Genomic DNA, 23,951 nt, shown 5'->3' with positions numbered 1-23,951 from the left:
CTAGATATGAAAATAAATGGTAAGCTGCACGAACAAATCCAATTTATTTTAGCGATCTTGAAAATTCATCAAATTTGAGCTGTTATTGCAATTCCAATGAGTATAATTTATTTAGTACGATAAATGCAGATATTAATTAGCTCATAGCGTAAATATATACTGCTTATAGTTATATATCAACATTTTCGAGAGAAAAGTCGGGTTCAGTCTCGTCGGTATATAACACCGATAATTGTTTTATTTCGCCCGGAACTGAAATGGCCGCAGTATGTTATCTATCGTCGTATCTATCTATCGTTAAGAGAGTAGATCTGAAACACACATTTTTGACTGAAAATAAGGAAGTGAATGCTAACGAAAATACCACGACTCTTGTTTTAGGAGCCAGTGATAGATAAAACAAGACTCTATTTTAGGCGCTGTTGAATCGCCAAAATTCAGTAATAATTGTATTTAATGAATTTACCACAAGGGTAACTTTTCACGGGATGTAACTTGTTTTCAAATTAAAACTGGCATAATGCCGATGTTAATTCCCCAAATAATCACGCGACGCGGAAGAAAACGATGGGCGATAATAACAAAATTAGCCTGTAAAATTCGACCGCCTTTATTAGTGACGTTTTCGAAAATTTCAAAAAGAGGAGGAAAGGCTGTTATTACATTTATGGTTTTTATGGAACTTTCACAAACAAATTTCAGCAAAACTTAATTTGACAGACTCTGTATCGTGTCATGTTTTTCGTTTACTCATTTAGGGTGGTAAGTAAAGTTGTTCAAAAACTGGCGCAGCATTGTTTTGGCTCTGTTAACTTAGTTCAAAAGGTATTCGAATGGAAATAGATTTAAAGTTGTGGCCTAATTAGTACAAACGTGAGAATATTTACAGTGACATGTTAAATAAGTGAAGTTTTCAAATTAGAAGAAATTTCTGACCACTTCGGTTTTTTCATATTCATCAATTTGCTTTGTTATTAAAATTTTTGTTCAAATTACTTATATTTCCTATACACTTCACGGACTTTGTCCCCCCTAAATTCTATTTTTTTGGATACTTCTCCCACCGAAATAAAATGTTCGAAATGCACGATTTCATTTATATGTATGCTCTTGTGGTATATATTAACAAAGTTTATTTTTTTCGTGCAAGAAATCACAAAATATTATAGAACACAAAATACTATACATGACAATATTAAATTTCATTGCAATTGATAGGAAGGTGCGGATGATCAGAAATGATCATTGTGAGTCTGCGACACTAAAATTTAGTACGAGTCAAAATTTAAAGAAAAGAGGCTCTAGACACAAAAAGAAACTTTTAAAAAAATTAACAATAAAGTAGAAATAATATAAATCTTTACATATTATTTGAATAGGAGAAAATAACTTAGCAGTCGGGGGAAAAACAATTAAGACACAATATTTTCAAAAAATGTTTCATTTTATTATTCCGCTGTACATCGGTACGATTACTGAGCTTAAATTATTATTTATTGACACATGCAATATTAAAATGCACAATCATTCTTATTCAAGAAAAATAATATATATGTGAGTATTTACAACAGAATTGTGTGGTGGTTTTTGGTCAATTCACCGCGAAAATCCTGCGAAATCAGTTCTCTAAAATCAGCAGTAACTATCTGGTTAACCGGATATTTAAAATACGCAATACTCGGATATATCCGTTATCCGGATGGTGAAAATTATAGGTATCCGAACTAACCCTACTTGTATAGTCTAACCCTACTAGTATTTGAATAGGTAATTGAAGTGTATAATTATGAAAGAGATTTTAGACCGAAAAACAGTGTTAGTGGCCTAACACGGGATATAAAATATACCAGTAATGATTTTAATTTAGAACTGAAATAATTTATCATAAATCTGATAAAATTTGTACAATAATAAGAAGAATATAGTACTTCAATCTATCCTTAATATGAGTTACTATTCTTGTGCAAAGTGATAATTCAATATTTAATTTTGAAAGGCGATACTTCATCTAGAACTGCAGATGTGAAGAGGAGAAGAACTTCGGATGGAGATTCCTGTAGTAGTCCAAGGTGAGATAAAATATGTACATAACCAAAAATTAATGAGAGATTTGTTTTATATTTGAGTTTTCATTATGATTTCTGCATCCTCACGATCAATACCTGTTCTTTGTCTGACTAAATTTTTCCATGGAACAAGTTTCACATCAACAGATCATAGATTTGTTCATAGCCTTGTTAAGACTAATGTCTAAGTGTAAATGTACATTCGTCATGGTGAACATACAATATCATTATAAAATCTTATTCTTATGATCTTTGACCAGTAAAGCCAAAAGCAGTTGCACAAATTGCATCTTAAAAACAATTTTGCTCATAATTTTCATGTCACCCTAATTGAAATGATAATTAGGATTGAATTTTCACACATACGAAGACTAGGATCTGAGATTCTTCAATTAAAATTATAGCCTGAACCCTTAATATGGCAGTAAAAGTATCTTGTTCTTTAGGCACTGCTCGGTTAATCTACTCATAAACTCCTAGTGAATTTCGATATCTTAGCTTGATGGACAAATCCAGCTTTTCAACAAATGTTTGAAGCTCTGAAATCCCAATATCTGATTTCAAGTGATAAACTTCACTAACACAATAAAATCTAATGTACAGAAATTTTGTTTTTAGGAGCGAAATTCTAAAAACTGGAACGGAAAATATTCAACAAGTAGATGAACCGAGTCTATATGGTAATTCTGCCACATTTTATTAATTTCGCAATATTTTTAGTAGTGTGGTTTATGCAATATGTTTATGGTGGTGGTATATCTTGGAAGTGATATATCTCACAGTTTACCAATGTAATTACCAGTACAACAAAACTTCGCCAATAAAAAAGCAGACAATTCAATTTGAAGAAAAGTTTGCTGCTGTCTTTCCGATATCAAACATATTAAACGCAGTTCTAATGAAGTTTCTACAAGGCAAAGTAAAGTGTTTATTTTTCTGTTTAGTCCTGATGAAAGATAACAATGAAAATCTTTTGTCACATAAGTAAGTCTTAAAAAAACAGCAGTAATTTAATGGCTTGATATCAAAGTTCGCAAACATGGATAGAATGTAAATATCCAAAGTAAAGAATCGTGAATATCCAAAATAAGGCGCAAGATCAAATATGCCATATCTTTTTATTTTTAATTAGCTTCACGCCCCTCTCAAAAAGTTATAAAATTATCTACCGTGATTATTTACAGATGAGGAAATACTGAGCAACTAATTGCAATGCTCGCATCCTGGATTTTCCCCAACTCCCTAATCATGACATCGCAATACTCGTTTAAAGTTCCCCACGGCCACCTTTTGTGGTATGCTAGGGCTTCCATGTTTTAATTCTCAGAATTTCTCACTGAACAGCTTAGCATGACGTCGCTAAATGTCAATATGCGTATTGATTACAGGCAATGATTCGTAGCATGGTGAATGTATTATAATTAAAACAAATTCAGTTTTTTTGAGATGTTGATGGGTGAGCGATTCTGTGGAATCGAATTCAAAATCGAATATAGTTCTTGTAAATGGCATTAAATTTGTTAATTCAATATTTTACTTTTTTAAATGGTGAATATTTGGTACAAGAATAATTAGCCTAATTGAAAAATAAAAAAAAATTTTATCAATAAGAATTTTGAACTAGGGAAATCCTGTAACATTAAGTTTTCAATATTTGAATAATAATCTAAGTTGAATGATAGTTCAACATTAAATGTCGAACCCTGATTTTTCCCTCACAAAATTACATCACAGTATTCATTTTTGGTTGAAGAAGAGCGCCATGGCCTACTGCCTCTTTCCTGATTTAGTTTTGAGATTGAGCGGTTTGTAGAATAGAATTTAGAAGCTAAACCAGTTTTAAAATATCTTTTTTATTTTGAATATTGAATATTTAGCATGAGAATACATAAAAATAATTAAAAAATAGAACAACGTTTATGTATAAAAATTTTAGAAACGTTTCATATCAGTAATTTCAGCATATTTTCTTAATAATTATTCTAACTCTATATTAATGTTCAATATTTAGATGCACAGCCCTACTACCATACTGCTTCATATTCAACACCATCTCAAAGAAGTGACAAACCTGAACGATCATCATCTGACTTTGTGACAGACGAAGAAAAATATGAGCAGCAAATAGGTAAATATTTAGTAATTCCTGATATAATTATAATTTTCTGAAAATTTTGAGTAGCTGTGTCTAAATCGGGTAACAAGCACTCAGTGCTCACTTTGTGAAGTTTTTTTTAAGTTTGTAAATGTAACATCACAATATTCATTTCCAGATGTGAAAGGGTGCCATGGCTAATAGCCTTCTCTCCCGTGGCCCTTCTTTGGTAATCTGCTGCTTCCTTATATTAAGTCTGTTGGTTATATTTTATGTATGTTCAACAATAAGCAATTTATTCTTGTTGTCTAATTTCTTTAATCAATTTATGAATAATTCTAGGGTATTATAATAAAATATAGCATATTAGCTTCTATAGTGCTAATTTAAACCACCTTAGGTCTTCTGAAACGGGATATTCATGATGCAAGAGTCACATACGACCTTGTTGGCGTACTTTACAGTCATCGAGATGATACGAAAGAGGTGATTTGTGAGGCTATAAAGGAAATATCAATAATACATTACAATTTGAATGATGTGAATATCAAGGTCTTTCTCACCACAATCTCAAAATTAGATAAACTCGAAATGCTGAACGTACAGAATTGTGGAACATCTGAGTATCTCAACAATTTTTTTGAAAAATTGGAAAAGACAAACTGCAAAGTATGTAGATTAGGCTACTATATTTTCTTTATATTTATCACACTAAAGGAGATGAAAGTTGATAAAACCAGTTACGCATCCACCAAACCAGGCATAAAATACACTTATCAGTCCAGATCAAATTGAAATCGCTAATGAGTTAGTTGTTCTACATCGGGGGTGCACAATCTTTTTGCTATTTGCGGCCACATTGCATTTATTTGTATTTAATACGGCCTCCTGGGGGTTGATGAGCATGCCAAAAGCGCGTGAATTTTTGCTTTTATGACGTCATAACCGCGTATTTGACTCATGCGAGGTGCAGTCTGCCCAATTATGAAATATGTAGGACTACTTGGAAGTATATTATTCGCATTTTAAACGGATTTTTCTTTTCGGTTGACTCATTCTTGAGCAGATATATGGCAGCAAGTTACATAATGGTTGCACAATTTTGAAAAAAATCGAAATTCAGGGAGGGGGGGGTGGTTTGGACGGTAAATACCAGCTGCGTCACTGCTGTGCAGCTCTGCGAGGTAAATAAAAAACATGTTTCTACCATTTATTATGGTTTGTCGAACACTGATATGTTTATCCTGTCTAAGCTATTCATCTTATGCTGATCAGTGCTTAAAAGTTAGAGTTAATCAGTTAAAAAGCTATGTCTTATTTCAGATTGCAAAAATAAGTATTTGGGGAATGAAAAACCTGAAAATTTACTCTAAATCCTTGCTGAAGCTTCTGGCAAAATCTGAAACAGAATCACTGAAGATTCAGGCAGTTGAGCTTGAAGATGAAGATGTGGATCAGTTACTTGAAGATATTAAAAGCTTAGTAAATATTTAAATGAAACTTTGTACTTGATGGACAAAAAACTAATCAGTCTCAAAAATAGTTGAAAATAAAATATAAACCGATATTGTAAGCATCAATCATTTTAGATTTGCTCAGGTCACTCTGGAATATTGAACTCTGACACACTTGATACACATATGTGTTTTATCTAAAATAGAAATATGTTTGTGTTGCTCTTGTGATATAAGGATCAAATTTATTTGTTTCATTTCGATAACTGAAGGCAATATATTTAGGCAACTAGACTTGATAACGACTAGGAAATTCCAGTTTGTCATAAAGTATACCCAATTTATTACACCATTGGTGATGGGTTCACAGTGGGTCTGAATGTTCAATTTATTATGCGATGTCAACATATTCAGGTTCAAGTCACTAATCAGTAAGAAAGTCGCTATTGGTTAACAATTCCAGAGTTTGATCTGATAAGATTCTAGAAAACTAACCTGATTTGTTTTATATTATTCAGAATTTAGAATATTCACTCAGTGTATTATCTGTGAGTCACAACACCAAGATGGGACTGAAAGGCTTTCACAAGTTTGGTGAAATTCTTCACATATTACCTGTGAAAACAATCAATTTGTTTGATTGCGATTTAACTGATGACAAGCTCTCAAATTTGTTTGGTTCTTTGAAGCATAAACAGGTGAGCTAATAGATCTCAATAATTCAAGTTGTTGAATCCACGAAGTATTGATGATGTCTATTAAAATATGACTTAGTTTTTTAACTGAATATTGATTATTTTAGATATCAACTCTAGATGTAAGCGGGAACACCAAAATCACGCATAAAGGATTCAAGATTATTGGACAAATGTCTGCAAATTCTGAATTGCGGATTTTACATGTGAGATGCTGTGAATTGGATGAAGCAAAATTAAAAGGCTTGCGAAGTTCATGCAAAAGCAATACAAAAGTATATTGTTGAATTTAAAATAAATAATTTTTTTACCTTTCCAGCTATGTTGGGTTGAATAAGAATAATTCGTGTGGAAACTTCCAAATTGATTCCTATTTGATTTGGTGAATTTTTACAGCTACTGTTGGAATTAGTGGATCAATATATTATTTGATCCTTCTTAATTATTGATTTTACTCATATAACTACCTTTGTCAGTTTAGAATTTCATTTTAAACCATCTGAAATCTTGACATCCTATATTTTGATTTCACTCAAGTTTGAAGTAGCATGGATAAAATACCGATAATCAATATTTACATCTGAGCTTTATAATATTTTTAAAAATAATGTTGCAGAGAATATGGACTATTGAAATCAGGAAAAATTTCATTTTGATTACAGATATCAAAACTTGACGTCAGCTACAATATAACTCTTGGTTCTAAAGGAATGGCCGAACTTGGTAGAACAGTAATCAACTTTGAAGTTGAAAATCTGAACATTGCAGGTTGTGCATTAAATAAGAAACTCGTGAAAAAATTCAGAGTATCAATTGGAAATAAGAAAATTATGGTAAGTAAGTAATTATACATAGGGTACATGTAATGAAGTTAACACATGTTTAGGCCACATAATCCCATTCTCAAAATTCTGTTAAATAGAAGATTATCCTGAATAAACATTTTCTTGTAGGTTGAAGAATTGAATATATCACGAAATCCTAAGCTTGAAAACGGAATTGTTGATGTAGCTCTTCTCCTAAATAGATGCCGCATGAAGAAAGTGAATATGAGCAAATGCATGCTTTCTGTAGAAAATATTCATGAATTTAGCTCAATATTGGGAGAAAAGAATATCCAGGTTGGTTAATAAGACTTCAAATTGGGAAACAGAATGTTAGATAGTTTTGATATGACCTATAATCAAACTCATTCAGATTTCAATTCGAAATTTTTTACAGGTCGACAAATGGCACATTATGCAGAGTGTTAAAAACATAGTTAGAAGCCTAGCCCTGATAACAGGGAATACGAGGTGTGGCTAAAAAGAAACGAGACTGACGTCACAGATTGCGCAACACGATTAACCATTGGTAATCAACACTTTTACAGTGTGGTGTAATATGTGTTCTTTGTTCAACAGCTTTTTTGACACAATATCGCAATTATTTTTACTCTTTAGGAGTCGTAGGTGCTGTGATTAATTGCTTGTTGAAAAAAAAATTGCCGTGCGAGATCTGATTGAGTTTTTTGGCGATAGGGGGTTCAATTGCAGAATGACGATTGGGCAAAGAGTTAACATTAAATTTTGTGTCAAACTTGGAAAAATGCATGTCAACTGGGCAACATTTAATCGTTGAGCTTTCTGCTCCTCAGTCAACAGCCTTGGCACCATTTTGGCACTCACCTTTCACAAGCCAAAAGTGTCAACCAAACTGGTGCGAACCGTTTTTTTTTGTCTTTTCCAACTTCGCAATGACGCGAATTGTTGAGCGACGGTCGCTGCGAATCAACTGCCTTTCACAACTGAACTCACAACTGATACCTTTTCGATGTTGGTATCAGTTGTGGAAGTGCAAGGCCTTCCTGACTTCGAATCATCCTCCACATCCTCCCTGCATCCCACAAATCGCTTGTGCCATTCAAAAACTCTTGTTCTGGATATGGAAGAATCTCCATAAACATCACACAATTTCTTCAAAGTCGCAGTCGCCGTTTTTCCAAGTTTGACACAAAATTTAATGTTAATTCATTGCTCAATCGTCATTCTGCAATTGAACCCCCTATCGCCAAAAAACTCAATCAGATCTCGCACGGCAATTTTTTTTTCAACAAGCAATTAATCACATTCACCTATGGCTCCTAAAGAGCAAAAATAATTGCGATATTGTGTCAAAAAAGCTGTTGAACAAAGAACACATATTACACCACACTGTAAAAGTGTTGATTACCAATGGTTAATCGTGTTGAGCAATCTGTGACGTCAGTCTCGTTTCTTTTTAGCCACACCTCGTATGTTTATGAAATTGAGTTATTTAAAAAAAAATGGTTATGGGTCGAAAAGTGTAGACATATAGTTAGATTTTATTCTGATTCATCAGCAAAAAAATACACATTGAAAAGATAAAGGGGAAGAATTTGAATACGTAGAAGTACTTGACATTTGGTCATCATGAGGTGGCTTGTTGTATCCTCCGCCATCAAATCCACTGCTTTCACATTCTTGTTAATTTGATTGATAGAAAATTATTATATTAATAATATCAACATCCAAATTATAACAATTACCATAATCTATTTTTAGATTGAGACACTGAATATAAGTGAAAATAATCCAACTTTCATTGCAACACGACCCCACGCTGAAGCAGTCTGTGAACTTCTACGAAATGTCTCAAAAGAGCTGATTTTCAAAATCACATCCATTAAACCTCAAGTCAGAAGGATTTTGCAACATGGATTGGAGAAACTTTCAGAAAAAAAGGTAATTTTTGAAGCACTGTAGTAATTTAAAAAGTGTTGAAAAAAGCTTACGAAAGTCTCAGCCAACAAAGAAGTAATATTACCAAAAATGCACTTTGGAATCATGTTTGTGCTAAGATTAGTGACAATAAAAAGCAATCTAATATATATATCTTATGTCCTACACAGCCAATCGTATCAGATGTGTTACAGATTACCTAATTTAAGTAACTATGACAGTTTATATTATAATAGAAGTGCAGCGACCTCATAACTTCCTTCTGGCCACACTGTCATATTATATTTTTCTTTTTTAAGAAAACAAAAGTTATACTAGGGAATGGCGATATTTTGGAACCTAAGGATAGAAGAGCACAACCTACTACTACTACTACGAGATTAGAATGATTTATTTGCAAGAAAGTAAGGGGAGGATTCAGTCATTCAGCATGCATTTCTCATTTTAATTTGAGCAACTTTGAAACATTTTTTTGCAACTTGCAATATTTATCATTCTTTTGTTTCATCTGACCAAGAACATATTATTGAAAAATTGAAATTTGAAAATATTTGTGGTAGATTATTTCTCTCGTATGTTGAAACATAGAAAAGAATTATTATAATGTAGTAATTTAATAACAATTTGTTGATTATAATTTTTGGTATTGAGAGGGAGTTGGAATTTTAATCATTTCCATCTGTTCAGATTTACATTTTCAACTTGGTTTCATTTGTAATTGTTTACGATATTTTTCTCCCAGTGATTGTAAATATATTTTTACTGTCAATGTAAGTATCAATCCTTAGATAGCATAGTTGTTTATATCTATTTCAGTATGCTCATTATAAGGGTTGTCCAAAATCGAATAATTTTTTGATTCGAATCGAATATTTTTGCCGAATCGAACCGAATAATATTGCGCAATCCTAAATCTGTCTCTATTATACAATAAACGCCTGCCCTTCGATGTTGTGGTAACGTATGTGCAGTTACATGTGACTTACTGCTGGTATTTTGCAATACAATGTATCAGATTTACGAAAGGGAATCACACACTTATATGAACTAGTCAAAAAAATTGGAGGACTCCAGAATTTGGGTTTCGAGTGTTGAGAGTAAAAATTGCACAATTCAAAAATTGCAATCTCAATTCTAATGGATTCAGTTTTAATAGGATATGTAAAGCCCGTAGATGCTATTATAATCCTATTATCACTAGTCTTTTTTTTTGTGTGTGTAATTCTCAGCAAAATGGTAACAACCATTAATATAGATAAAACTGTTGCTTTAAATCGATCCTATTTATAGAATTATCGTTTTCTAGATTTGCCTTTTTCTCCTTGTTCTCTCTAAAAAAACGTCATCACCGATAATAACTTTTAAGTTATGATGACCATGCATGAAATGGCTAATCACGTGCCACCGGGCATCAGGAATGACATGTTTATCACAAAATGAAGGCAAGAGAAATATCGGGAAACCAATTAACTCTTTGAACTCTGACGACTCTGAGCGAAGTTACTCGCTCACCCTGAAGGTCCGCGGCGTCGTATTGGTAGAACAATAAAATAAGTCTAAATACTGGCTATTTGGAACGCTTATAACTTTTTACCAATTATAGGTAGCACGTTGTGTGACGTTTCAATCGGAAGGAATTTCATCGTGCATTCAGAATGCATTTTCCATTTCGAAATACATTTTGTCAAAATTAATAAAATTGACTCTAATTTAACAGTGATTTTTCAACATGTAAGTGAGTTATGGCTCCAAATTTTGTTATTTTGGTACAAAATATTCTGTCAATAATTGATGTTCATAAGGAGTTCTTTATAAGCTTTTTGTTGATATTCGAATTAGTATTGTGGCTGCCGTATAACCAATTTTATATTCAAATATCCAATTGTGTATCAGTGTGCCGGGTGAACAACTTCGATAAGCGACCATGACACACTGATTACGCAGCTACGCAAAAGCCGATCACGTGACTAACGTCAGGAAGATGTTGATACATACGTTCGAAACGTATTGCGTGGCAAAATCACTTTCACGACGACGTTCTCAGTGGGACATCGGTCGCCGAGTTTCGATATGATATTAACTTTCTTTGTTCCCGGCTTTTTTCCTAGATTTCCTGTTTGCTTTTGACATGAACATTGAGCAAATTACCTTTTTTTAGTTTTGGTTTTGTGAAAATGAGGTGAATTGGTGAACTTCTTACAATTTCTTACATTACAAAAAAATTAATACAAACACATTTTGAGTTTTTGCAACTAAATAGACCCAAAATGTAGTACCCCCCATTGTACTGTAATTGGTTAGAACGTTTGCAATCAAATTATGACGCTATAGTGTGTAAAAAAGGAAAAATTTTGAATGCAACCTTGACATCAGTATTTGGCTGAGACCGCCGAAAAATTCAGATCTATTTGATCCTTTTAGCCTGAGAGCATTGGAATTCACCATCTAGTAGGGTAGTAGAGTCACACAATTTTACCTTACAACAGCCCCTAAATACAAAAAAAAAATCCAGCATTAAAGGCAATGTCGAATGAGAGGAGCCTGCCTAACATTGATGTCAATTTTACAATTAAAATCTGCATTTTCACCCACTATTGCGACATAATTGGTTTGTAAACCTCCATTACCAATGACAGTACAATGAGTGAACGATGGTTACTACATTAGGGGGACTATACAGGATATCAATGTGGAAATTTGAAAAATTAATTTTTTTTTATCAAGTTAGGTCATTGTAGGCTAAAAGTTATTTAAAATGAGTTAATTTTAAGATTTCTTACATAGAATGCAAGGAAGATATCTCTGGAATATCAAAAACACTAAACAATACCACCCTGCTGTGTAATACTGAAAGTTTTATGGTCTATTACAGGGGTGTCGAGCTCGTGGACTTTCGAGGGCCGCATTGCATTTTGGGAATTGTGCAAAGGGCCGCAAACAGTTCTTGATACATTTTGATTATGTCTACTTGAAGCATATTTTTAGATGGATGTAGTTTGTGACATATATTATAAATAATAATTTCTGATGCAATTAAACAGCCGAATGAAGTTTTGTTGTTTTCCTAAATTTCAAATGGCATTTACATATTAATATTTTCCTTTCAGTATTTTTGCAATTTACTGTATTCATTACAAAAATACATAAATTTTTATGTACAACTATCCAAAACATTTTTGATAAGGGAAGAATAATACATACACTAAAAAGGTATTAATCTAAATATATATACCTACAATTTACAAAAATACTACAGAAGACACTTAATTTTTTTTTTCGATACATATGTCCTGACGTTTGGCATCTCTTTTGTGCCACCAGCTTACTAATATCAGGCTGAAATGATTTTACAGAACCAACTCTAAATAACGAGGTCACATGAACATCGGTTAATCTGGATCGTTGAGAATGTTCGATTAATTTCAGTGATGCAAAAATATTACGTTTTATTATTTCATGTATAGATCAGTAAACAAATAAATAACTGACTTTTCGGACCAGACATTTTCTACCATTACGTGGCATAGGAACGCTTGAGTTATGATTGATATTGCTTTTTAGAAACTAGGTAGTTGTATAATTATAATAATATACAACACATAAAAATTTTCTGTTCAAAGTTTATCTTTAAATTTGTCACATTGACTGCTGACTATTCTGGTAATGTCTACTTATATTGTACCCTTTCATAGTACTGATTGATGGAAATGTGACAAATTAAATAATGTGCTTAAGAATTTTGAGAATTGCAGAAATATTGCTCCCATTTTTCTTCAAAAATGCCACCTTCTTCATGTACTTTGCGTTTCATTTAACTAATTTATGTTTTTGATGAAACAACTCGAATCAAAAATTATTATTATGTGGTACCTGTGCGTTGACTTCATACCTTGTATCTTTTTACATTTTCCTTGCGACAATTTTGAACTGTGTATTACTGAGAAAATGAGATGCATGTTCTGTTACTAACTCTATATTCAAACTTCATTTTTATAATTTTGAACATTTGCATTGTATATTTGTTAGATTGCCTTATATTTTGGTATTCATGATTATTTACATTTAATTCCATCTAATCCTTCTTGATTTTTCTTGATAATTTTTTTTCAGAAATTGGCCATCTTGCTGAAATTAATTTGTAAAGTATGATTTTAAAATACAAACTTTTGTCATTTTTTTAGATATAGCATAATAGATGTATTGATGAATTTAACAAATTGTAAATAATAATATTTGTAATGGCTGAGAATATGGGAAATTCAGAATGGCAAGTGGATTACACATGGAGTACAAGTCGCTTTGATTCGGATCTTGTCTATCATTTTGTGACATTTTTACGAGAAAATCAAAATAAACACAGTGTCTTATTCGATCGTTCAATTCGAGAAATTATGGAAATGCGATTTCAGATTAAAGAACGTCAAAATGAAATACATGGTACAAACAATGGCGGACACCTGCACAGTAGAATTTCTACTGCATATTGTATTGAGTTACTTCAAAAAATGACACGATGCCTAAAGTACATGCATGATACACCAATTGACCCTTCATGTGTCTATTTGTCTAAAGACAAAAAGCAGTTCGCTATTGCAAGTCCTGCGCCCCCCAACAACATTGAGAGCCTGAAATACTTTGCAAAATTTGCACTTTATCTCCTTTCTAATGGTCGTGTATCAGACAAAGAAGATACTTCTCCAAATGACAAAACATTCAATGGACTGAAAGAAATGTGTAAACAAGGGCAAAGAGTGAATGCGTCTTCTTTATTATCTATTTTAATAAAAGAAAAAAATATAGCAAAACGCGAAGACACAAACGTAAAACAAGGAAATATTTCTCTTGAACGAATTGAAGACTTGACTGGGTTTTTGTGCTGCAAAGAACCGATTTTAGCTTTCGATTTAGTGACTAATATGTACGATGGAGAATATAAAACAGAGGGCAATGGTGAGGAGAACACATACTATGAGGAAATTTTGCGTCATTCATTTTTTTGGTCAGAGCCAAAAAAGTGTCAGTTTGTATGTGCTGTTTTTGAGTATTTCAAGATGAAAGATAAATTTACGGATGGATATAAAACAAAATATGATGACGATTTACGTGAAAATTATAAAATGTCTGGTGAATTTGTATTCTCTGGAAATGGATGGATTGAATCTCTCGAGATATCTAAGAATGAATTGAGCAAATTGAACAAAAAAAAAGGAATTGCCAAACCTGAAACAATCCATAAAATTGCAATGAAAAAAAATCACAAAGAGCATTCTTTGTATGATTTGATGCGTTTCTTTCGCAACCGCTACACTCACTTTTTGGAGGATGAGGAGGATGTTAAGCATGTGTTTGAAAATAGCTCAACTGGATTTTGGAATTTTTTTGCTTCCAAGTATTCTTGCTTTTTCTATTACATTCACTCAAAGATGTGGCCGAAAGTGGAAGGACTTCCGGAGTTCAAAAGTTTTAGTGAATGTGCTCCTGAGTCAACTTATATGTATGCAGAGTACAGTGCTGACCCATAAACTAATTCATTCTTATTTGGAACAGGTCCTAAAAATATATATAATTGATGAACCTTTTTCAACTACAAGACATGCATTAATATGTTTTTTTGTCATATATCAATAGAACAATATATGAAAATTTTGTAAATGTATTTATAAGCTTGGCTTATTTTAGTTTCAAATCGCTGGGTGTTGTAAAATCTCTTGTGGGGAGCTATAATCTTGAAGAGGATGTATTTTAAAGGCTTTATACGATTCATTGAAATTGAATTTGTTTTTGTATATTTTTAATATATGAACACAGAGTGTCTCATATACCTGTATAGGTGTTTTTATGCAAAGATTTTCGTGAACAGTCTCATCTCTTCCTAAGACTAATTTAAAAAAAACTTCTAGGTCACCATTATTTACTGTGTGTATTGTTTTCTTTTTGTGATGGTTTCCAACGGTTAACACAATGTGCCAAATGTACAATTTTATAAATTATATTGCAATCTTGCTTAATGATAATCCCATGGTTACCTTAAAAAATTTTTATCAAGCCCGAACTTGTCCTTGGATCAGTTGAAATAATGTGGAAGCTTTACGTCGACCATTATTCTGTTTTGTTATAGTGCGCCCAAATTTATATATTTTATAGCATTTAGGATTTACATATTTGTCTCGAGAATGATAGCTGATAGACCTCTGGTCCAGTTACCATACCATGCCAGGTATGGGATTAGTTGGTTATATTATTTTTTCAGCTTGGACTTGATGGTGGAGGAAGCCTCAACCAACCAGCGCTTACCACCCTACGGTGGCGAGGAGTTCAGCAACCGTCTTGCACATAATAAACCCCGCATGGTATTCGAAAGTTCCATTTGGCTAATATTCCATTGTCATGCGCATTTTGTAAATATTGTATAACGGAATATTGACTAGTAGTTTGTATGTAATGTCAACTTTATTGTTTACAGGTTTTGACATTTTTTTGCTTGGAACATTTTTTATTTTAATTTATCTCGATAACTCTATCCCACTGACTGTAACTAATTTATCATCAATTAATTTTTATATTATTTAAATTTTTATAAATTTCAGCAAAAAAATTCAGCTTCAACTTGTTTATTACTATATTATGATTGACAACATTGTACTTAATTTGTTGTATATGGATTTTTATTTTGATTCTTACCTTTAGTATAAAAAAATTTTACTTCTTCATATTGTTTTTATCCCAATGGGTTTCGGATATTCACCAATGTCAAATTCATACATATATATATCATTTACAATGTAGTAGAAAATACGCATTTGGGAATTTTTGCATTTGGTATATTATGGGCGCTGCTGGAGTATGTGAATCTGAACCCTAACTTGGTTCACATACTATGTTCAGTTTGTGCGACATCTTGGTGCACATACTTCGGGAGCTCCATATTATGTCATTCATCTCTTAGATTAAAGTATTTTTTATAGAACAAAATGTGCTATTTGTGTGTGATGTCTCAAGCTTGATTTATTTACAACTTGTTCAATGGTCTTTGACCTTTTTTTGTTTGGTGTTTAATAATCAATAAACCCACAGACTGGTTGTGTGGCAATCATCTTCTATTTTGTTTTCTTATTTTTCCCATTGATTTGAACTTTTCAGTATGACATAGTAAGCAATGAGGAATATTTATTGCTAGTGCATAATTTGATGTCATAATTATTCACTAGTATTGCTCTTTGGATGAAAAGATATATGACATAACTCAGTGGCATCCTTTTGAAGTTAGGAATTGAAATTTGAATGCAAACCCGCAACAAGTCATCAAACAATTCCAAGTAGCTTTAGAATAAATAACTGTTGAACTTGGGTGATGGATTTTGACTCTAGTCCGCCTTGTGGTTTGATATTATGTTTCTAATCAGAAAGAGCAAATTGGTGGTTGAAGACTTTACTGGCCCCTTTGCTCCTAATCTATGTGATGTAAAAAGTATTAATTATAAATTAAGTTACGGTATATAATAATAGTGATACATGTACAGTGACCTGTTTCGCAATACTTATTGTAAATTTTCATCCACTGCACTCGGCTTTTCTTGTTTATCATGATTGACAACTGCTGTACTTAAGCTGTATAACCCAACTTTTAAAATAGAAAAATTTAACTAAAAGAACAAAAATATAACTGAAATTTTTTTTGTCTAATCCCGGGATTTTCAAAATATATAAGAACTAAGAAAAAGGGAGACTGATCTTTGAACAATATTACAAGTGACCACTGAAGCATCAAAAGCTATTGAGCTTGTTAAGATTATAGTGTGGAATTACATGTCAGTGAATATTGATTGGAATGAGACTTGAAGTAGCCAAGGGAGGAAGGAGCTCATGGAGTATTGGCTTTGATTTTGATTCTTCAGCCTAAATAAAAATAGATTTCTTCAAATTTTATTGTTGTTAACCCGTGACTTTTTTTTTTTTGTATTTATTTTTTTTCTAAATTAACTTATATAATACTGTATATATACAGTCCGACTTTTTGTTATTGTTTTCTTGTTAGACTTGCTTATGGGTGCAGCTGCTAGATAACCAAATTTGGTTTCTCGCGGCTCCCCTCACCCTGAAATGCTTTTTAATTATTTATTGCAATTTGTATATCAAGTGTGTTTTTAGTATGATGAGAAAATAAACTACTGATTACTGAATAAACTGAAATTGAACATTTATGCATATTCACAATATAATAGAGTAGGAGTCCATATTCTGAAATTTCTCGCATTTACCGTAGGGTATTATATATCTCTTTGATAGAAGTGTAATTTCATGAAGCGAAATGTGCTGTTCATATGTGATTTCTCAAACACTTACAGTTTAATGTTGATAACAATTTAATAATTTGAACGCTTACAAACTAGTCGAGTGGGTAATCCAGAAGTGTGTGTACCAGTATGGAGGTGAATTTTGTTCACCTATTCTATTACTTAAACATATGGGAAAGGGGGCAGTCCCGCACTCGTAATAGAACTAAAAAAGAAAAATCAGAATAAAATTATGGCCTAACCCTAACCTGGCACACATACTACGCGAGTACCATCGAATGGATATTATCTTAGATTTTTTTCCTTCGATGGGGACTTTGGATTTATTTGTAACATTGTGGATAAAACACCAGTTAGAATGGTTATTTTCATGCAAATCTGTTTGCCCAATCAGTCTCCTATATATTGCTAACAATCCCTCATGATGAAAATTCATTATTGAAATAGTCATTGTTCTGCATTACCTTTTATTTGATATGTTATTTTGATTATTGTGAAAGTGAAATATATTGTTCATTAAAGAATTCTTGCATTTATGATACAAAATGACATTGGCAACATACAGCCCAACATATAACACACTTTGTGCTACATAATCTGTTGAGTCTCTCTATTCAAAACTTGTTTATTTTTCATTTTTTAATTTTCTTTTAAATTTTGTGTGATATTTTGTTTAATCGTAGTGAACTCGGTATAATAAATATTCAGTGTGACAGACCCAGGCTCCAGGCCCAATGCCTGGATTGTCTACAACTAAAATTTTACAAGCTTTGTTTCACTTGATTCTGTCTGGGTGGTACATGTACTGGTAAGATCAGGGGTGGGCAAGGTTTCTGGACCAAGAGCCAAAAATATTGTTCACATACACTGTCGGGCCATGTAAATGTGACGTAAAAAGTTACATTTTATGAACAATATTCACAGTGTTACAGAAGGGAACATGGAAAACAATGAGCCTCTGGCCAAAACTAAATTTAATCGCAATCTCAACAAATTCCTTGAGCTATTTTTAGCTAAAACATAAAAATTTGGTTTCAGTTTGGTTGTGGCAGCATCAGGCGGGCCAGATTGAATTACCTAACGGGCCGTAGTTTGCCCATGTCAGGGTGAGATGATTGATGCAATTGCCCTAGTCCAAGCATCTGTTGTGTTTTACCGGTTAACTTAGACTATACTGTATACACCTGGACTATCTGCAAGATGGAACATATATCATGTTTGGGGAGGATAGGATTTACATATTTACCCTGGGAGACAGGGAAGACGGCTTAATTATATGGCAAACCACAGCCCCTCGTCCGGTTACCAGTCCAGGTCGGGTATGAATTAGTTGTCCAGTTATTTGTTTTCAAAAGCATGGACTTGCTAGTGTAAGAAGCAGTAACCGACCAGCGGTTGCTTGGCACGGTGTGTCACCACCACCAAGCATTGTATATGCAAGACCAATGCTAAGCCCAGAACTTAAAAGTGTGGAGGAACAACTCCCGATACCGCAATACTGGGTGGTTTTTTGTTTTTATATGACATGATTTTCATGGTGGTGCTAGCAGCATTGGCCAGCTTAAGCGAAATTCCAATGGCCGAATGTCATAGAACGACTGCTATCCACGGATTTTTGGTGGATAGAGCCGTGAGAGTTTAGTAACAATCTGGCTATTTGTCACCAACTTTCATTTGGGGTAATATCATTTTAACCAGTCTCGAATATGTAATTGTAATCAGTCCCCATCAATAGTACACAAGGACCAGATAGACAACTGGGTGCCGCGGCTCCGATTGGGGGACAGTTTTTTCCATATACACTAGGACGCAATAGAGAACAGGAAACTAAAAACAATGTGCCATGTTGTATTTTGAACTATTAACCCATGACATATAGAACATCAGCATAAAAAACACTATATTGCAGTGTTGACCATTAAATGGGACGTGAACTATCATACAAGTGATATTCAAGGTTTCTCGCAGTCATAGCGAACTCGAAACTCTACCAAAACACCAACTGCCACTTGGTGGCAAATACCAGCGTATCCATGGCGACGAAATTGTCCAGCTTCAGCGAGGTTTAAATGGCCGAATGTCATAGAACGACTCTTATCCTCGGATTTTGGATGGATGAGGAAGGAGAGTCTCAGATGTGTAACCGTGATTGTAACCAGGTCATATTTACCATTTATCAATAGTACACATGTACCGGTATCGTAAGGTTTTTGGGCACAGCGCCGCTCAATTGGCGAAAGTTTTTCTAGTATACACTAGGGAGCAATAGAGAACAGGAAATAACAACAATGTGGCTTTTGAGCTATTGACCCATGACCTAGAACATTTTGCATAATAAATACTAAACTGCATTTAAAAAATAATATTGTTGACCATTAAAGGGAGAAAATAATATATTAGAAAGGTATAACAACTTTTAATATTCATCAGTTGTTGATAATAGCAATTTTTTACAGTAACGAGACCTCCAATACCAGCAATTTAGCAAAGGTACACACAGGTCCACTTCGCGTCAAAAAAATTATGCGTTGTTCCAGAGATCAGCTTGATATAAGGTTTAAACGCTTTCAAGCGTTATAAGTACGCCGAAACAGAGCAAAATTTTTTCCCGCAGACGAACTAAATTTTACCGATCATTAGACTCAATAGCGCCTTCAAAATATGTTTATATTTTTAACTAATCTCCTTTGCCATTGACAAAAATACAGACCACATTTTATCCTGGCAGAAATAAAAGGGCTACCTATATGATTGCAAGTCTAACCAATGCGACGGTAGGTGGAGCTGGCACTTTCATAGGACCCAGCATAGTTTTTGATGGAAATGCTAATGTGCTAATAGATTAGCGTAGGCACAGGTGGATGTTTATTTTGTACACTTGCAATTTTCATCGGGAAATATGGTTTGGTATGCTTCCTATTCCAAATTGGTGGTTGAAGACTTTACTTAACCCCAGTGGCCCCTTTGCTCCTAATCTATGTGATGTAAAAAGAGATATTAATTATAAATTAAGTTATTATAAATTAGTTACGGTATATAACAATAGGGATACATGTACAGTGACCTGTTTTGCAATACTCATTGTAAATTTTCATCCACTGCACTCGGCTTTTCTTGTTTATCATGATTGACAACTGCTGTACTTAAGTTGTATTTGAATAACAATCTTATAAATGTTTCAATTTATCCACCCCTAATCATTCCTACTGTATATCCCTAACTTTTAAAATAGAAAAATAAACTAAAAGAACAATGAATTTTTTTTGTCTAATCCCGGGATTTTCAAAATATATGAAAAACTAAGAAAAAGAGAGACTGATCTTTGAACAATATTACAAGTGACCACTGAAGCATCAAAAGCTACTGAGCTTATTAGGAATTATAGTGTGGAATTACATGTCAGTAAATATTGATTGGAATGAGACTTGAAGTAGCCAAGGGAGGAAGGAGCTCATGGAGTATTGGCTTTCATTTTGATTCTTCAGCCTAAATTGTTGTTAACCCGTGACTTCTTTTTTTTGTATTTATTTTTTTTCTAAATTAACTTATATATTACTGTATATATACAGTTCGACTTTTTGTTATTGTTTTCTTGTTAGACTTGCTTATGGGTGCAGCTGCTAGATAACCAAATTTGGTTTCTCGCGGCTCCCCTCACCCTAAAATGCTTTTTAATTATTTATTGCAATTTGTATATCAAGTGTGTTTTTAGTATGATGAGAAAATAAACTACTGATTACTGAATAAACTGAAATTGAACATTTATGCATATTCACAATATAATAGAGTAGGAGTCCATATTCGGAAATTTCTCGCATTTACCGTAGGGTATTATATATCTCTTTGATAGAAGTGTAATTTCATGAAGCGAAATGTACTGTTCATATGTGATTTCTCAAACCTGATTCACTTACAGTTTAATGTTGATAACAATCTTTTGCGGAATAAAACAATTTAATAATTTGAACGCTTACAAACTAGTCGAGTGGGTAATCCAGAAGTGTGTGTACCAGTATGGAGGTAACTAATTTTGTTTGCCTATTTTACATCAAGTTACTTAAACATATGGGAAAGGGGACAGTCCCGCACTCGTAATAGAACTAAAAAAGAAAAATCAGAATAAAATTATGGCCTAACCCCCAACTTGGCACACATACTACGGGAGTACCATCGAATGAATATTATCTTTCATTTTTTTCCTTCGATTGGGACTTGTGGATTTAATTGTGACATTGTGGATAAAACACCAGTTAGAATGGTTATTTTCATGCAAATCTGTTTGCCCAATCAGTCTCCTATATATTGCTAACAATCCCTCATGATAAAAATTCATCATTGAAATAGTCATTGTTCTGCATTACCTTTTATTTGATATGTTATTTTGATTATTGTGAAAGTGAAATATATTGTTCATTAAAGAATTCTTGCATTTATGATACAAAATGACATTGGCAACATACAGCCCAACATATAACACACTTTGTGCTACATAATCTGTTGAGTCTCTCTATTCAAAACTTGTTTATTTTTCATTTTCTTTTAAATTTTGTGTGATATTTTGTTTAATCGTAGTGAACTCGGTATAATAAATAATCAGTGTGACAGACCCAGGCTATGTGCCCAATACCTGGATTTTCTACAACTAAAATTTTGCAAGCTTTGTTTCACTTGATTCTGTCTGGGTGGTACAGGTACTGGTAAGATCAGGGGTGGGCAAGGTTTCTGGACCAAGGGCCAAAAATATTGTTCACATACACTGTCGGGCCATGTAAATGTGACGTAAAAAGTTACATTTTATGAAAAAAATTCACAGTGTTACAGAAGGGAACATGGAAAACAATGAGCCCCTGGCCAAAACTAAATTTAATTGCAAATTAAATGCAATAAAAAATTAAATGCAACAAATTCCTTGAGCTATTTTTGTTGTGGCAGCATCAGGCGGGCCAGATTGAATTACCTAACGAGCCGTAGTTTGCCCATGTCAGGGTAAGATGATTGATGCAATTGCCCTAGTCCACGCATCTGTTGTGTTTTACCGGTTAACTTAGACTATACTGTCTGCAAGATGGAACATATATCATATTAGGGGAGGATAGGATTTACATATTTATCCTGGGAGAGAGGGAGGACGACTTAATCATATGGCACACCACAGCCCCTCGTCCGGTTACCAGTCCAGGTCGGGTATGAATTATTGGCCAGTTATTTGTTTTCAAAAGCATGGACTTGACAGTGCAGGAAGCAGTAACCGACCGTGAACCATACGTTTAGCACAATGCGCCACCACCACCGAGCATTGTATATGCAAGACCAATGCTGAGTCCAGAACCTAAAATTGTTGAGGAACAACTCCCAATACAGCAATACTGGGTAGTTTTTTGTGTTTATATGACATGATTATTATGGTGGTGCTGGCAGCATTGGCCATCTCCAGCGAAATTCTAATGACCGAATGTCATAGAACGACTGCTATCCTTGGATTTTGGATGGATAGAGCTAGGAGAGTTTAGTTACAATCTAGCTATTTGTAACTAAATTTCATTTGGCGTAATATCCTTTTAACCAGCCTGGGATATGTAATTGTAATCAGTCCCTATCAATAGTCACAAGGACCGGATAGACAACTGGGTGCCGGCTCCAATGAATGGACAGTTTGTTCAGTATACACTAGAAGGCAATAGAGAACAGGAAACCACGAAAATGTGGCTTTTGAACTATTGATCCATGACATAGGACATTAGCGTAGAAAACGCTATACTGCAAATAAAAGAATACTGTTGACTATTGAATGGGATGTAAAGTATCAAGCATGTGATATTCAACATTTCTCACAGTCATACCGAACTCGATACTTTGCCAAAACTGCAAAACACCAAGCCTAATTTTAGTAGTTTTAAAAGGCTATTGATGCAGATTTAAATCAGTAGTTATATTCCCATGGCGCACCATAAGTCGCACTTACATTAACAACCCACCCGCTCGGTAACAAACATAATATAGACGCAACGCACGGTTAGTAAAGTTTATTTCGATTTTCCGTAACACTAAAACAAATATAGAGGCAATGCAAGTCAACACACACACATATAGCCTACGGAAAATCGGGAAAGTAGGCAAAATCTAAAACTATTCAAGACCTGGTGATGCTAGGGCTACCAACCGTCCCGGGAACAGCCGGGACAGTCCCGGAATCGACGTCTGGCCTCCCGGTTGTCCGGAATTTCTTAATAACCAAGGCGCTGATGGCGCAACAAAAGCTCCATGTTGATTTTTCCATTAAGATAGTAGACACCAGAGTTGGATCAATTGTAATTGATGTAATTAATATTTACAGTTTTTCATGTAATTGAGTAATTTTCATTCTGTGTAATTGTAATTTGCTAAAAATTTTTAGCTTTACACTTTCAATTAGACTAAACTTAGTATTTTGAAAATGGATGAACATCAAACAAACTTTTCCGAAAACTGTGTTGTACCACTTCCTGCACCATTGTCAGAATTTTTTAAATCTTTGAGCAGCACTGAGGCATGCTGTAACAACTGCCAAAGGAAACCTAAGTTCTCAACCAAGGCTTCGCCAAACTTGATAGCGCACTTGAAGAGATG

At 33.6% G+C, this 23,951-nt stretch overlaps 1 protein-coding gene across 1 annotated transcript in view; it reads left to right on the top strand.

Moving 5' to 3' along the window:
• Positions 1-13,214, top strand: part of LOC120332033 (uncharacterized) — a 51,607-nt gene extending 38,393 nt beyond the window's left edge. The window contains exons 18-28 of the mRNA XM_078113685.1: positions 1,997-2,069; positions 2,685-2,746; positions 4,078-4,194; positions 4,562-4,830; positions 5,485-5,643; positions 6,134-6,313; positions 6,418-6,585; positions 6,973-7,143; positions 7,264-7,431; positions 8,875-9,054; positions 9,351-13,214. Coding sequence (XP_077969811.1) covers positions 1,997-2,069; positions 2,685-2,746; positions 4,078-4,194; positions 4,562-4,830; positions 5,485-5,643; positions 6,134-6,313; positions 6,418-6,585; positions 6,973-7,143; positions 7,264-7,431; positions 8,875-9,054; positions 9,351-9,440 — 1,637 coding nt within the window. The 3' untranslated portion in view covers positions 9,441-13,214. The remainder of the gene's footprint in view (positions 1-1,996; positions 2,070-2,684; positions 2,747-4,077; positions 4,195-4,561; positions 4,831-5,484; positions 5,644-6,133; positions 6,314-6,417; positions 6,586-6,972; positions 7,144-7,263; positions 7,432-8,874; positions 9,055-9,350) is intronic.
• The last annotated feature ends 10,737 nt before the right edge of the window (positions 13,215-23,951 follow it).

Source organism: Styela clava, chromosome 6 (genome assembly GCF_964204865.1).
Source record: "Styela clava chromosome 6, kaStyClav1.hap1.2, whole genome shotgun sequence".
Taxonomy (NCBI): Eukaryota; Metazoa; Chordata; class Ascidiacea; order Stolidobranchia; family Styelidae; genus Styela; species Styela clava.
The sequence above is the reverse complement of the archived record's forward strand: the minus strand, read 5'-3'. Positions and strand labels throughout refer to the sequence as shown.